At 47.8% G+C, this 15,744-nt stretch overlaps 1 protein-coding gene across 10 annotated transcripts in view; it reads right to left on the minus strand.

Moving 5' to 3' along the window:
- LOC144755518 (complement component receptor 1-like protein) overlaps positions 1–15,744 on the minus strand; it is a 962,117-nt gene that overhangs the window by 176,111 nt on the left and 770,262 nt on the right. For all 10 annotated transcript variants that reach the window (XM_078644512.1, XM_078644516.1, XM_078644510.1 and 7 more), the window contains one exon: positions 4,188–4,263. In XM_078644512.1, the coding sequence (XP_078500638.1) occupies positions 4,188–4,263 (76 nt within the window). The remainder of the gene's footprint in view (positions 1–4,187; positions 4,264–15,744) is intronic.

Below are 15,744 nucleotides of genomic sequence, written 5' to 3' on the forward strand. Positions count from 1 at the left end.
GTGGCTGAAGGAGATGTGCTTGCTGGAGGAGAAGATGGGGTCAAGCGTGTGGCCGGCGTAGTGGGTGGGGGTGTTCACCAGTTGCTTGAGTCCGAGGTTGGCGAGGTTGTCCAGTAGGGCGGCGGTGTTGCTGTCCTTGTTGTTCTCCAGGTAGAAATTGAGGTCACCTACACCGGTGACAAACGCTTTTCTACTTGGAAATCCCCTGCTTGCAGGACAGGTCGCTCTCCACCTGCCGCACAGTTCCACCTGTGTGCCGGTGCCTTCCCTCCTCGCTTCTACTGCTGAGCGCGAGTTCGATCCTGCTGTGCCCCCTGAAGCGTGTTGACTGTTTTTTTTGCTCCTTTCTGGTAAATCCCCTGCACATTTACTAGAAGTGTCCTATATTGTTGTACCTGTTGTGCTCTCTCTTCCCTCGAATCCCACTAATCACCCACCCACTCCCCCCCCCTTTTTCTGTACTCCCAGGGCGATTCCCGCCGCTGCTCCCCTGCGGCTCCGCCCTCGCCTTCCATTCGCCGCCCTGCTCCCACCTCCCAGCTGCTCCTCCCTCCCTCCCGCCTTAAATGGAGGCCGCGCCCAGCGGGCACGAGGCGCACCAGAGGCAAGCGCGTCTGCGCCCGTCCGAGCCTGGACTGCGCCCGTCCGCGCCTGGACTGTGCCCGTCCGCGCCTGGACTGTGCCCGTCCGCGCCTGGACCGTGCCCAGCGCCAGAACCCCTGGCCCCCGCGAATGCCAGGACACCAGAATCCACTACGACGCCAGCACCCTCCATGCACTCAACGCCGGACGAAACCACCCCTGCTTCCAGGCAGCCCCGAAACGGACCCACGGACCCTTCTCCTGCCGCACCTGCAGCTTCCCCTGCGACAGAACTACCAAACCTCCAAGGACTGGACCCAACCACCTCCGCTGCATACTCCTCAACACCCGCTCCGCATGCAAACACGCCGTCGAGCTCTGGGATCTGATCGACACCTCCGCCCCAGACGTGGCCTTCCTGACCGAGACCTGATGGAACGACTCCTCTGCGCCCGACATCGCCATAGTCATCCCGGACGGCTATAAGATCACCCGCAGGGATCGGAGGAGGAATAGCCATTGTCCACAAGTCCACCCTCAAGGTCGCCACCCACGCAGACGACACCCTCAACACCGCCTCCACCTGCACTTACTGATCCACACCGACCCCAACACCACCCTCAGAGGAACACTCATCTACAGACCCCCCCGGACTCAGTTCAGCGACTCCATCGCCGACCTCGCCTCCACCCACGCACTCGCCTCAACGGACTACATCCTCCTCGGGGACCTGAATTTCCACCTCGAGAACAACAACGACGCCAACCTCAGCACTGCACCCACCCACGCAGCCGGCCACACGCTGGACCCCGTCTTCTCCACAGGCTCCCACGTCACCTTCGACCACACCGCCGAACTCCACTGGACCGACCACCGCTGCATCCATTTCACCTTCAAGAAACCAACCTCACACCACCGCAACCAATTGCTACCTCGCCGCTGCTGGAGCAATGTCACCGATGACCAGCTGATCACCACCCTCGCCCAGAACCCACCCACCGACTCCACCAACCCAGACGCCGCAGCCCACAACCTCAGACGGTGGATCGACAACTGCGCCAACACCCTCGCCCGCTCAAGAAACCCTCCAACAGCCACGCCAGCAAGAGAGCCACCTGGTTCACCGACGAGCTCCAGACCTCCAGACGCGCATGCCGGAAACTGGAGAAGACATGGCTCCACGAACGCACACCGGACAACCACGCAGCCCACAAGGACGCCACCCGCAGACATCACCACCTCATTAGACTAGCCAAGAGATCCTCCTTCAAAAACCGCTTGGACAACAACGCACACGACAGCAAAGAGCTCTTCAGCATCGTAAAGGAACTCTCCAACCCCAGCGTCAACACCAACGACATCCCGCCCTCACAAGAACTGTGCGACTCACTAGCCATCTTCTTCCTCCGCAAGATTGCTGACATCCACGACAGCTTCCAACACCACGACCACCACGACCGCCCCGACTACGCCAGACGCCACCTCCCTTATGAACACCACCAGCGCCAACCGCCTGACCTCCTGGTCCAACGTCAACAGCAACGAGCCACGCAAGATTATGAACTCCATCCACTCAGGATCTCCATCAGACCCGTGCCCACACCACATATTCAACAAAGCAGACACAGCCATTGCACCCCAACTACGGAAGGTCATCAACATCTCCTTCGAAACAGCGACATTCCCGGAATGCTGGAGGTACGCCGAAATCAACGCGCTCCTCAAGAAGCCCAAAGCGGACCCCGAGGACCTCATGAACTTCCGGCCCATCTCCCTGCTCCCGGCAAAGGTCATAGAAAAAATCGTCAACATGCAGTTGGCCCGCCACCTGGAAGACAACAACATCTTGGACCCGTACCAGTCCGGATTCAGACGCAACCACAGCACCGAGACAGCCCTCATCGCCGCCACAGCTGACATCCTCCTGGACCTGTCAGTTGCCTTCGACACGGTATGCCATCGCACTCTAAAGACACGCCTCCTAGAAGCCGGAATCCAAGAGAAGGTCCTTGACTGGACCACGTCCTTCCTCGCAGGCAGAACCCAGAGAGTCTGCCTGCCACCCTTCCGATCCGAAGCCACCAACATCATATGTGGGATCCCCCAGGGCTCATCCCTCAGCCCGACGCTGTTCAAGATCTACATGGCCCCCCCTCGCACAAGTGGCCCGCCATCACAACCTCAACATCATCTCCTACGCAGACGACACCCAGCTCATCCTCTCCCTCACCAAGGACCCACACACCGCCAAAACCAACCTCCACGAGGGAATGAAGGCCGTCGCCGACTGGATGAGGAGCAGCCGCCTGAAGCTGAACTTGGACAAGACGGAGGTCCTCATCCTCTGACCCACCCCCTCAGCCTGGGACAACTCCTGGTGGCCGACCACGATGGGAACAGCACCAAAAACCACCGACCATGCACGCAACCTAGGATTCATCCGCGACTCCTCCCTCTCCATGTCTAAACAGGTCAACACCGTCTCCTCCTCCTGCTACAACACCCTCCGTATGCTCCGCAGGATCTACAAGTGGATCCCAACCGAAACAAGAAGAACGGTGACACATGCCCTCGTCAGCAGTAGACTGGACTACGGCAACGCACTCTACGCAGGAATCCCAGCCAAACACCTACGACTACTACAACGATTCCAAAATGCCTCCGCCCGACTGATCGTCAACGTCCCCCGCCGCAGCCACTTCACCCCCCACTTGAGAAACCTACACTGGCTCCCCGTCGACAAGAGGATCACCTTCAAGCTTCTCACCTACGCACACAAAGCACTCCACAACGCCGGACCAGCCTACCTGAACAGGTAAGTAGCGCGCTTAACAAGTACTCTGATTGATTGATTGATCATTAAACACACTATGTATCTACTAGAATGCAAAAAGAAAACAAGCACTGACTTGCTGGCAGTTTGCCCCCCACCCCCACAAACCCTTGACTGAAAACTAAAATGTTCTAAGCAGTTCTGAATAAAAGGGTACACCGAGACCGAAACAACATGCCAAATGCATGGATTTGTAAGTCCTCAAAATGAGGATCTCTCTGTCAAGTTCAATAAAGTAGTGAGTATATTTAACATTTACTAAGGAATTAAATAGAAAATGCTTGTTCTAGAACTTTAATGAACCTGGTAGTATGAGATTGTCTTGATGGCCTGGATCCTCTTTCGAGTATCCTCATGGCATCAATATGGGACTGAGATGGCACCAGAAGGGAAGGAGATTCTCAATGCTTTCCCCTTTCCAGGATGCTCAACATACGCATAAAATAATTTTGTGCTGACTGCTGACCTAGCCGAATTTGAAATACCATTTCTGCTGTGCCCATACTGGGCGGTAACACAAACATTTGTATTGCTTGTTAAGAGTTCATATGGGGAATGCAGTCAAATCCTTAGGTCTATTGACCTACTATACTTAACTTCTTGGTCATCCATGTCCATTCTGTAAAATTTGGTTACTAAGCATATCTATTAATAATCAAAAGATAGGCAGCAAATGTATAATATTTCCTATATAAACATAGTAAAAGGTTCTTGCGAAAGAAATGGAACCACAAAGTGAAAAACACATTTAGAAGTATGAAATTCAATTTACCCTTGCTTCTTCTTATTGTAACAGTAGCAAAGGATGAAGAAAGCCAGTATTACGAGGAAAACGAGCAAAATAATACCTAACAAAAAGGAAAGGATAGAAACATGGTTTAGATGTTGCATACATTAATTCCAAAAGGATAACAGAACACAGTATTAGCACATGGATTAAGCATGAAACAGTACTATAACTAAGCAGTGGGAACTGCATTTATCCAAACAGTGTGAAGCATTTCAGAACACAGCAGTAGTATTTTATGCTTGCAGGTATTTACAATGAATAGCACCCAATGAATTGATAATTTATCAACGTTCCAGGAAAGCAGTATTTCAACTAAAAAGAAAATATATTGCTTCATCAATTAAGATCCGCCCATAAACATATCCTGATTGGTATGTTTAGAGCAGCATTTCTTGCTTGGACCTAATTAAACTTGCACATTTCTTCCACCCAATACTTCATCACTCCCTGATAGTTTGCATTTCCCTGTTCTTTCCTCATTCTTCCTAAGTCCTTTCCTCTCTAAAAACAGCAGGCATATCTTACTTTACCAAAGTCACCAATAAAATGCTTGCTATGACTTGTGTATTTAGTTACTGCTGTTAAATCCCACACTACAGTATGGTCGATTGGACTGTAGCTGTGGTTAATGCCAATAGGTAATAGGAAAAGTATGTTTTTGATAGCCCATAACTTTGGTTTTGTTTGGTTAATCTGCACCATGTCTGAACTTCATATTCAGGTAATAAGAGTTTTGTCATGTCATGGCTCAGAGGGTTTGTGTGGGTTAGGCCACAGACTTAGTTAGTGCCGTTCATGACAGAAAATTACATTAAGAAAACAGATCCCAATGAGACAGGAGAAGGCCATGATGTAGGAGGCGGGTTGGGGATTTCCTCCAAGGTGTGGTCCATGGGGGTAGAGGGCCTAAAGGCTCCGTTTTAGACCTGAATTCTAAGTTTAGACCTGAAGTCTAAGTTTAGACTGCAAGTCTAAAGTTAGACTTCACGTCTAAACTTAGACTCAAGGTCTAAATTCAGACCACCGGTCTAAAGTTAAATTTCAGTGTACCTTTGAGAATTGGGACCAATAAATGAATATGTAGCCACTTAAAAGACAGGACTAAATGTTATAATGTCAGATTGTAAGTGATAAAAGAAAACACATCAACAATTCAGACTTATAGCATGTATGGCACATGCCTTAGCTTTCTGAGACATTTGTACGAGGAAATGATAATATCTGTATATGGTAGAAACTTCAAATTTGGAAGAAAGATGAACTATTTATATATATATATAAAAAAAAATATATATATATATATACACAGACACACATATATATTCAAGCACACACACATATATACAAGCACACACACACACACATATATACACAGATATATATATATACACACACACACACACATATTTATACATACACCCACATTATATATATATATATATATATATATATATATATATATATATATATATATATATATATATATATTTAATTATTACCTACTGGCGGTCGCCAGTAGGTAGTTATAGTTAGGATTGTTTTCCATAAGAAATCCGCAACATTCTATTGGGAATAACTTAGGCGCCGGTTGAGGAATCTGCCTGAAATTTACCTCAAGTTTGCCTCGCGGGGCTCCGCTCCTTCCCTGAAAGTTTGGGGGGATTCGTCAAGCGGGGGCCGAGATAAAAGGGGGGTCCCAAAACGTGTTTTCCCCATGTTAATTTCCATAGGGCGGTTGGACTCACTTTTAGCCCGAACGGCTGAATGGATTTCCACCAAACTTGGCAAAATTGTAGGGACTGGTAGCCCGATGTGCCTTTGCTATGTCTCAAGATATGTGCTCCAGTGGATTTTGAGTAATTTAGGTTCAAAAAAATATATATATCTATAAGCGCGGCCCGGTACGCGTACCGGGGAGCGCACCCGGCGCGTAACGCGAGTTCGCGCGCGAAAAGGTTATTGGCTCGGGGGTGTCTGTCAACATTCCAAACAGTCCGGAGCGGCCGCCATCTTGTGTCTCGGTAGGATCGAGACACAAGAGGTGGCAAAAACAAAGGGGGAAATGACCATAAGGGGGCAGGGTAGACCCCCTCTGGCCCCCTAGGTTTGATGTGGGGGCCAAAAAAGGGCGCCACGGAGCCAAAAAAAAATTTGCGGGGAGCGTACCAGGGAGCGTACCCTGGAGAAAGAAAAATCACAGAGTTTTTAAAAAATGTAAGTTTTTTTTATAAATTGGAGGTAGTTCTAAAAAGAACTGTTTTTTTATTCTTTTTGTTGTTTTATATTTTTTTATTGTTTTTCAGAACTTTTTTTTACTTTTTTGGCTTTTCTGAACACTTATATTTTTTTTGTATTTTTTATGGGGAGAAACAAAAAACAGGGAATTGTAAAGGGCTCAACTGGAGCAAAAAAAAAAAGTAGGAAAAAATGAAGGGTGCTTTGGGCACTTGTGGTTATCCCAAGCACGGGTGATAAGTGTAATGCTTTGTTAACCATAGCATATTGTCGCTCCACAAAAAATGCAAACGATTTTAAAATTTGAAAATTTTGATTGAATGCTTGGGAGCATCTCCCTTGCCTCTGGACCCGATGGGGTGGGTTGATTACTTTGGGAGGTGCTGGCAGAAGATTGTGCAGGGTTTCTGGCCAGTTCCCTGACCTCTGCCCTAGCATAGTTATTAGGGTGCCGGCGTTGTATGTGCCTAATCATGGTGTTGTTGCCAAAAGAGTATTTTTTGTTAGGGTTCCCGCTTGAAAGTTCAGTGCCACAGATTAGGCAAGTAAACCTTGGCGCGTTTACTTTCTTCTTGTCCGTTGGGATGGAAAAAAACTCCCAAACAATGTGCTGCTTTGGCCTATATGGGGTATTATCTTCTGGAAGGAAGGTGTTCCTCCCCTCCTCCTCCTCCTCCTCCTCCTCCTCTTCTTCAGCTCCACCACTGTGGTGTTGTGGAGGTCCTCTTGGTGATGGTGGTGGTGGCTGAGATGCTCCTGCTGCTGCTACTAGTGAAGCCATTTTAAAGTAGAAATTGGGAATAGCTCTCCAAACAGGTCTTCCTCAGTCAAAGGATAAAGTGAGAAGAAGGAAAAAAGGTGGGGGCTTTCATCCTTTGGAAAACAAAACTGTCCTGAACCAATGAAAAGTGTTATTTTCAGGTCACATGACTCGGGCCTTCATCATTTGGAAACCCAAACTGTTCTGAACCAATAAAAAGTGTTAATTTCAGGTCACATGACCCGACGCGCTTACGCTACGCGCCCCGGGGGTCCCTAGTCACTCTGCACTCCCTAGCACTCCCTAGCATTCTGCAGTCACTCTGCACTCCCTAGCATTCTGCAGTCACTCCGCACTCCCTAGCATTCTGCAGTCACTCTGCAATCCCTAGCACTCCCTAGCAGTCACTCTGCAGTCACTCTGCAGTCCCTAGCACTCCCTAGCACTCTGCAGTCCCTAGCACTCCCTAGCACTCTGCAGTCACTCTCCACTCACTAGCACTCCCTAGTCACTCTCCACTCCCTAGCACTCCCTAGTCACTCTGCACTCCCTAGTCACTCTGCACTCCCTAGTCACTCTGCACTCCCTAGCATTCCCTAGCACTCCCTAGTCACTCTGCACTCACTAGCACTCCCTAGTCACTCTGCACTCCCTACCACTCCCTTGCACTCTGCACTCCCTTGCACCCTGCACTCCCTTGCACTCCCTTGTCACTCTGCACTCCCTAGCACTCCCTAGCCACTCTGCACTCCCTAGTCACTCTGCACTCCCGAGGCGTGAGGCGGCAGCAGCATCAGGTGGCTGACTGATGAAACACTGACTCCTAGGGCTCCCAGTACAGCATTTATTAGAGGTATGACAGCTAAACTAATGAGAGATGGAGCGTGAAAACTATCAAAAACACTCTGCAGTCCCTAGCACTCCCTAGTCACTCTGCAACCCCTAGCACTCCCTAGCCCTCCCTAGCACTCTGCACTCCCTAGCACTCTGCACTCCCTAGGCACTCTGCACTCCCTAGGCACTCTGCACTCCCTCGCACTCCCTTGCACTCTGCACTCCCTTGCACTCCCTAGCAGTCCCTAGTCACTCTGCACTCCCTAGCACTCCCTAGCATTCTGCAGTCACTCTGCACTCCCTAGCATTCTGAAGTCACTCTGCAATCCCTAGCACTGCCTAGCAGTCACTCTGCAGTCACTCTGCAGTCCCTAGCACTCCCTAGCACTCTGCAGTCCCTAGCACTCTGCAGTCACTCTCCACTCCCTAGCACTCCCTAGTCACTCTGCACTCCCTAGTCACTCTGCACTCCCTAGTCACTCTGCACTCCCTAGTCACTCTGCACTCCCTAGTCACTCTGCACTCCCTAGTCACTCTGCACTCCCTAGTCACTCTGCACTCCCTAGCATTCCCTAGCACTCCCTAGTCACTCTGCACTCACTAGCACTCCCTAGTCACTCTGCACTCCCTACCACTCCCTTGCACTCTGCACTCCCTTGCACTCTGCACTCCCTTGCACTCCCGTGTCACTCTGCACTCCCTAGCACTCCCTAGCCACTCTGCACTCCCTAGTCACTCTGCACTCCCGAGGCGTGAGGCGGCCAGCAGCATCAGGTGGCTGACTGATGAAACACTGACTCCTAGGGCTCCCAGTACAGCATTTATTAGAGGTATGACAGCTAAACTAATGAGAGATGGAGCGTGAAAACTATCAAAAACACCCTGTTCGATGTCCACGCCCTGAGCTTGATAACTACTTTTACACAGCACTACATACCAAACTTCTGCCGTGTTTAGGCACTGGATGTCAGATGTTACCATCACCCAATTTTTTGGTACCCATATCAGTTTTTGTTTGCCATTTCTTCCAACCTGTTGTATAAAAAAGCTTTGTTTCTGAAGAATTTCTTTCAATTATGTTTAAATATCCCTGTAGTTAAAACATCTGTTATTTAGACAAATAGTCGTGTAACATTTATATAGAGTTTACTAAGACTATATGGGGCGATGATGTGCTTGCATACATGGATAGCACATGATAGCATTTCATTTGAGTCTTTGGAGCGTACTTTAAACAACGTGACATGGCAATTTTGCCGACTTTTTTGGCCCGATTATAACCCTCGTTTCATTGCACGCAGAAGGTTGATTTACTAAGCCCGCTAGGGTTGATTCTAAGGGGTGATCGCAGAAATATCCGAAGCCCCCTCCCCCCCGCAGTGGGCTATCCTGTGGACACATTAGGTGCCCTCACCAATGCGTGCCAGGGATACTGGGGGGCGAGTTAGTCCGCAGCAGTGGCCTGCAGGACAGTAGGTGTTCACGCATCACTAGCACCTGGTGCTGCTCCCACCATCAGGAGCCTCTAGTAAGGGTGGTGTGAGCACAGCCAGCAGGCTGCCACTCCTCGGAGTGGAAGCACCGGCCCACGAGCAAGCTTTGCGCTATGTTGTAATCTATACTGGACTACAAGTGTGATCCAGGGCAAGCCCCCCAAGGCTTGCCTGATCAGCAGACCCCGGAGGCTTCACAAAACGAACTTCACAGCAGGATAGGAACCATGAGGCTTAGAGGCTTACAAAACTAAACATTGACACCTGGACACAACAAAACAAGTCTACAGCTGTGAGGTCTTAGCCGCATATAAGGTGCGGCAGTAGATGCCATCTAAACAGTGGATGGGGGAGAAGTGTCCAGGAGCCTGCATAGTGCCAGTCACTGTGGAAAAGCGCACTCCTGGCCCCATCCACCGCTCCGCCGTCGGCTGGCTCAGATTCCCGAACATTTCTCGCATACTCGTCTCCCCCGCCCCCACCTGGCTCCTCTGCTACCAGGAGGGGGCGCTGTCGTCCGGCCAGAAACGTCTCCGCATATGTTGTTCCTCCTTGGGAAATACTTGCGTTATCTGCCGACTCTGCAGCTGGAAACGTTTTCCATTCAGGGGAGGGGATAAAATAGAGGCGCATCTTTGCCACGGGGTGAGAGGGAAGGCGACAACCACTTCCATTGGCACAGCAATCTCGATTCGTAAGAGGCAGCCAGTCTGGCAACCCGGGTTCACGGGAAGGAACACGGAGGTCAGTTACATCAAGTTGTAAAGTGTATATGTAAAGAGTTTCAAGTGCATTATTAGATCCACCGTCCTTCCTTCCAGCCAGAAGCAGGAAAAAGAATGAAAACGCAAATGTAACATCCCGGGCTCTTCGCATGCGTGGACGGGGAGCGGGACAGGGGCTGAAATCACTCTCCACCGGGCGCCATCTTAAAAGAAATGACCAAAACAAACATTAAAAAAAAAAAAACACCCGCCCACAGCCGCATGACGTGGGCAGAAAGCCTAAAATTCTTGGGAACGCCCCCGAATCTGCTCCGCAATTGACAGACAGATCTCTGTTCCAATGGCTAGCCCCCATTTATGGAGCTAGCCAACGGAACAGAGGGCGGATTGCCAAGCCACAAACTGTAGACATAGCAGTGCGCAGCTTTCGGCCAGTCGAAACCTAAAAAAGTCTATCCAGGTCAGCTCCTATCCTGAGGGTGATTCATCAAGCGGGGGCTGAGAAAAAAGGGGGTCCCAAAACACATTTTCCCCATGTTCATTTCCATAGGAAATTTTGCGACAAGCTACAGCCCGAACTGCTGAACGGAATTACCCCACATTTGGCAGAAAGTTAGAGCTTGGTTCAGAAAGTGACCTTTTCCTAAATGGTGTAAATCCGTTCAGTAGTTTTTGAGAAATTCAAAAAATAAGAGCGAAAAAATCATTTTCCCATAGGAAACTTTGTGCAAGGCTACAGCCGAAACTACTGAACAGAATTACTCCAAATTTGGGAGAAAGGTAGTGGTTGGGTGTGAAATTAGAAAAATAAAAGTTTTGATATCTGGGTGGAGCCTAAGTCGCGTGCGCGAGCTTCACTGTGATTGGCTGCCAGCACTCCAAACCAGGAAGTGTTGGCAGCCATCTTGAGGCTCAGTAGAAGCGAGTCTTACGAAAACGGAGAAACAAAAGTATAAAACAAGAGAAGGAGGTAGGGTAGAAAAACCCTGACCCCCAATTTTGCTCAAGGGGTCCTAGAAAGAACCCCAAGGCCCAAAAAATCATTAAAAAACGGCAAAAATTTGCGCTGGGGTCGCGGGTTCTCACGTTTCATAGTAATGAGGCCCTTGAGAGGGCTAGGTTCCGGGAGTATTTCTTAAAAAATAATAGCAGGGGCTTGCAGGGGTTGCGGGGGTCCGCGCAGCCCCGGGGCTTCACTTATGTTGGGAGGGGAGTTGTGCGGCCCCCCTCGTGGAGTCTTCTATGTGCTTGTAACTTTGGCTTTGTATGACGAATCTTTATGAAATTATCCAAAAAGTTTCTCTTTTTTTGTTTAGCTCCTATATTAAAAGTTTGGGGGTAAATGGTGTAGGAGGGGCTGTTCCTTTGCGAGTTAGAGCCGAGCTCTCCCTCTGCGAGCCAGCACACTGGTGTGCGTTTGCGAGCCGACGGCCTATAACTCTCTCTGTGCGAGCCGAGCCGACGGGCCGCAGGTGTCCCTCTGCGAGCCTGCCAGACGGCCCACAGGTCTCCCTGTGCTACCTGGATTGCAGCTGTCAATCTGCGAACCGATATTGGGAATATAAGGCAGCTCTAAAAAGAGCCCTTGTGTTTATTAGTGGGAGCTACATGTAAGTGCGGATGCACAGCTTCAGGTTATTCAGAAAAACTCGATTCCCCTGATCTGTGAAGTGTACTCCAACACTTCTGTAGCTATCAGCCATATCAAAACGTATGTTGTTGTTGTAGATCAACCCCATTCTATGGTCTCTGAGGTATGCAGACACAGCTTTGTTGACATTCTTCCTAGATTTTTCAATCAGAAGACAAAATTGGTTTGACCATTTCCACTACTGTCTTTGGCATATATTGGAATATACAAAGACAGCTTGAGGCAAAAGCAACATCAATTGTCGAAAGGTGTCCTTCATTAGCATTTTCAAACCTACCGCAGTCAATGTGCCTAGGTCATTACCACCACAGAGCACAATCATGAGGTCGGGGTGTTGGAGATGCAAACAGGTTCTAATCAAAGGCAACAATTGGTGCCACTTCAATCCTCTCTGTCCAAACCATTTAATGTCTACATTTTGTAAACATAGGTCTAAGTCAATACGTCTCTGTTCTGCATACCTCTTCTTGCACCAGAAAACATAGCTATGTCCTACAATCCACAATAGCATTTTGAAGGTATGGCTGGGAGGAATGGATAGATGTCTGTTCGTAGAATAAGAGATTTGTTTAAAGATGGGGAACTACTTTTTTTTGCCTGCACGTGCTGTTAAATGTTCGAGAAAATTTTCAAAACATATTGTTAGGTTTAAAACAAATTATGAACTTTTACCCTGCATGTGTTGTAGAATGTTCTAGAAAGTGTGTGTTGCACTTCTGACTTCTATGTGTCCTTGAATATTAAAAAAACTGTTTATATGGAGAAAAAAAAAGTAAAAACCAATAGAGAGAAGTTTTGAAACCTAAAAGAATCAAGGAACTATACTAATTTGTTCATTACATGTATTTATGTGTGGAGCAACAAAATTACAGACACAACAGCACCAGGAAGAGGAAGAAACAGGGAGTGGGGGGAGATGGGCACAATGGCACACATGCACAATTAAGTACAGCACAACTAGGCAGGAAGAGTTGTACTTGAGCGTCTTCAGCAGTGGGCGAGCGATGAAGGGGTCCTCTCGGATCTCCAATGTGGGTTCCGCGAGGGTTTTGGAACAACTGAACAGGCCCTAAATTTAACTCTGTTACTGGGTAAATATGCATGTGCGAAGGCGGGCAGACTGTATATGGTATATGTTGATCTGTCTGCGGCCATGGACTGCGTTTCCCATACCAAACTATGGTCTGTTTTAATAGAAATGGGCGTTGACCCTCCGTTGGTGAACTTCTTGCGAGAATTATATTCCAACGCCTCTGCTAGGGTGAGGTTCGGGGTAAAGGGTGAGCTGTCAGCGCCGTTCAGGGTAGAGCGTGGAGTCCGGCAGGGTTGTGTCCTGGCACCCTTTCTTTTTACTCTTTATACCAATGGCTTAGAGAAGGCCATGGTAAAGGGGGGCCAGGATCTTCCACAAATAAAAAACCGCCCGATTCACTGCTCTACGCGGACGACGCTGTGATTTTTGCCCGTACCCCTCGTGAACTCCAGAAGGCGCTGAATAGATATTCTGAATTCATGGGAAACCTGGATTTACACATAAATATAAAAAAAACTTTTGTAATAACAGCGGGCACTGGGAAAAAAGTGATAAAGGATATATATCTTAATAACGAAAAACTTGCAATTACGGATCAATACCCATATCTGGGAATCATTATTGACCAGAGATTAAATTGGAAACCAGCGCTTGAGGCCAGAAAATTCCATCTCAGGAGAGCCATAGCAGCCCTAATAAATTTCTCGCAAAGGTTAGGGAAAAGGTCCCCAGCTGAATTGATAAAGATTTATAGAGCCAAATGTCAATCAATAGCCCTTTACGGGGCCGGGGTATGGGGGTACGCAGACAGTAGTGTTCTACAAGTGGCTGAGAATGCCTTTTTAAGATTTCTTTTAATGGTTCCTAAGAGTGTTTCCACTCTATCGTGTCACATGGAATTGGGGATTTCCCATTTGTCAGATCTAGCTAGAATCCAACCACTTCTTCTCTGGCATCGAATCTGGACGTCAGAGAAGAATGCGTTTACACAGCAATTAATTGCAGACACTATGTCCTTGGATTATTCGAACAAAATCAAATGGATGTCCTACATTAAAAAAAAAATTCCAAGATCTAGATCTAGGAAAATATTACCAAGTTCCCTGCTCGATTCGGGAAATACGCAGGAAGAAACTAAAAGATATACGTCTCATACATCTGGAGGTATTACGATTGTCCAAAGAAGTTACTAAGATCTCTGTTTTACACTCTAAGGCAGTTTAAGTTACTTTCTGTCTCCAGCCATATTTGACTTATGATTTTACAATTTTTTAGAGATTTTTACTGACGAGGTTCAGGTGAAATCTCCTACATCGTTTGGTTGCCTTTCCAACAAAAAATAATTGGGACCCAGTATTACCACCTTGTCCCTGTGATGAGATTTCCACTCAGGCAACCATTCACACGTTTCTTTTTTGCAAATATTATAGCGTGCACAGAAAGATCTGGTTGATTCCCGTGCTTAAACTCATGGGTATTAGAACTTGTCGACCAGCCATGCTATCTTTGCAATTTTTAGAGCAGGAATGGATTTTGAAATACATAGTCAAATTCCTGAGATGTATTTTTAGACATCGATGCAATCTGTAAAATCATTTTGTATGACTGACGGCAATTATAAATTGAATCTCCATGTATAGTGCTTTTGCGAGGAGCCTTACTTCGTTGTATTTTAGATAATGACATTGTTATTCAAATTTTGATATGACTTTTATCTGTTACAATGATTTTATGGTTTATTATATATGACAAAAGCCGAATAAAGAATTATTACTATTACAGCACAACTATAGACAAACCATGGCCAAAATGAAATACACCAACAAGGAGCACAAGTCACACAACCCGCCAAGATCACACCACTGAACAAGCATAGAAGTGAAAACCACACTGCCTGAAAAGGAGAAGGGTGAACAAAAACTCACATGTAGGGACATCTCACACATAATGCAGCACAAACACATATGAAGCAGAGTACATCAACATCCAACATAATGTTGTCCAAACACAAACATTGGCACAATCGAACACAGGACACAAAGGCACTCGCCTGTGGCGCATAAGCGTCCAAAAGCGTCAGTACGAAAGAGGCATATGAGAATGCATAGGTACAAAGCCACACTCCAGATGGGGTAGCCATTCACGTATGGCAGGAAACCATAGAGTGCGTGACACACATATTGGCATACAAATCAAGACACAACACATTTGGAGACAAGTGAAAATGTGGAAACTTTATAAAAAAATGTGTGTGTCAGTATGGCCAAGAGTAGTGCCACGATATGCAGACAAACGCAGGAGCATGCCTGAATAAGGAACGTAGGAAAACGTCCATGTTCACCTCGGGGTAGTCCATCACCAACACACGTCAGTGTCAAGCAGCGTTGGTTGCCCGCGCCTCGGACATAATCGGATACCAATGCAGCCATTTCCACTGTTGTTTTGGGACATGTGACCAGATGTACAACGTGCAATGATGCGGCGGGACACGCGCAATGTGGTATATCGAGTCGTGGCTGCAGGTACCTTGTCACTCGCCCATGAAAGCGAGTGCAGCTGCATAAGCCACTATCTCTAATGAGTGATGGTTGGCCACAATATTTGACATGTCGTCGTCGTAATCCATCAGGTGACCGGAACAGATGTGCTGACTCCAACCACTGTACCCAATGTGCACCAAAGCAGATTCGGGAATTGGGTAAATTTGGTCACTGCATACTACGACACGTGCAATCTCCAAGGCCAGTTCCCAACATGCATGCCAAACAGTGGTGGTAGGCCACTGACGGACATTCAACTTAGGGTGCG

This window comes from Lissotriton helveticus, chromosome 5_1 (assembly GCF_964261635.1).
Source record: "Lissotriton helveticus chromosome 5_1, aLisHel1.1, whole genome shotgun sequence".
NCBI lineage: Eukaryota > Metazoa > Chordata > Amphibia > Caudata > Salamandridae > Lissotriton > Lissotriton helveticus.